Source organism: Calcarisporiella thermophila (genome assembly GCF_041956535.1).
Source record: "Calcarisporiella thermophila strain CBS 279.70 unplaced genomic scaffold VTP21scaffold_1, whole genome shotgun sequence".
Taxonomy (NCBI): Eukaryota; Fungi; Calcarisporiellomycota; class Calcarisporiellomycetes; order Calcarisporiellales; family Calcarisporiellaceae; genus Calcarisporiella; species Calcarisporiella thermophila.
The window spans coordinates 807,788-809,170 of NW_027192191.1; the positions used below are offsets into that span (position 1 = coordinate 807,788).

The window sequence follows — 1,383 nt, forward strand, 5'->3', positions numbered from 1 at the left end:
CGAAATAAATCCTCCTGTTTCTATTTGTCTAGCTGAGGAGAGCAAGAAGATGACCACTGTCAAGGTGGTGGTTACTTTATGTGAGCATTTCCTTGATAAATTTGAATTATGGTGCATCGGTCGACATACTGCCTGTGCCCTAATTTCCACTTGGAAATATATCCCCAGGTTTTATTTTAATATCAAATACATAGCAATTAAACGTCACAGACGTCTATTCAAACTTCCAATAAAGCCGTTTACAGGCCCGAGTCATTGTACACCAAATCACCGCCAGAAATCTTGGTGGCAATTTGCTTCATGTAGGCGAGCATCGAGGCGGGATCGCGCTGCTTAAGAGCCAAGAAATAAGCGATGAGACCAGCACCGTGGGCAGCAGCAGGCGACGTTCCTGAGAGAGTATTACTTTTGTTGCCGGGCCAGGCGGAGATGACACTGACTCCGGGAGCGAAGAGGGAAACGCACTTGCCATGATTGCTAAATGGCGCCCTCTTATCATTGATATCAGTAGCACCAATGCAGATGGCTTTTGCTGCACTGCATGGAGAGTATTTGCATCCGTCATCGTTCGAACCTCCAGCGCCTACGGCAATGGGCAACCCAGATTCAACTGCCTTTAGTTTAGGACGAGATAAAAATTCAATATAATGCAACGAAGATGATACTATAAGTACAAACCCTATTGACAGCATCATTCAGTGCGTTAGAGGCACCCCCTCCAAGCGGGAGAACCGCGACTGATAAACCACGATTATTTTGCTTGGCATGATTGGCTGCCCAATTGATACCGGCAACAACATTACTGTTGAGCTACAAATTAGTGAATAGAGCTAGAAAAACTGGTGATTTGATTTGTTACCTTATGCTTGCTGAGCCATTCTTATCAAGGACCTTCACGGCAATCAGTTTGGTCTTTTTAGCTGGAGATAGAAAAGGTCTATAGTTCAAGCGGAAACAATGAAATTTTACCAAATCAAAGCCCAGAGAAACTCACCCACACCATAGGTCTTGCCCCCGACAATACCAGCTACGTGAGTACCATGTCCTAAAAGCCATCGCTTATACGCTCAGCTTGTTTTAAGAATATTTAACTCTGCAGACTTACCGTGTAAATCCGAATCTCCATCGTTGGCAAAGGTTGCTCCCCAGCTTGCTCTTCCTTCAAACTCAGGATGCTTTAAATCGATGCCAGTGTCAATGACATAACTAGCGGTTCCAGCGCCAGCCTTCGGATCATACACATATCCACCCCTTGTATCAGTTCTTTTGCGGTGCGAGATGCGCACCAAACCCCAAGGAGCATCGGTTTGGTTGACCATCACATTGATGGATAGGATGCTGTCTGGCTCGATGTATTTTACCTAATTTGGAAGAACTTTTTAG

The 1,383-nt window shown here is 45.0% G+C and overlaps 1 protein-coding gene across 1 annotated transcript; it reads right to left on the reverse strand.

Annotated features, from left to right (window-relative positions):
* Window positions 1-239: 239 nt before the first annotated feature.
* Window positions 240-1,319, reverse strand: VTP21DRAFT_349 (uncharacterized protein; the record flags this gene model as incomplete). Its single annotated transcript, XM_069393798.1, has 5 exons — window positions 240-614; window positions 679-802; window positions 860-920; window positions 995-1,045; window positions 1,106-1,319. 5 exons carry the CDS (start codon window positions 1,317-1,319, stop codon window positions 240-242), a joined length of 825 nt encoding a protein of 274 aa, XP_069256728.1.
* Window positions 1,320-1,383: the final 64 nt, after the last annotated feature.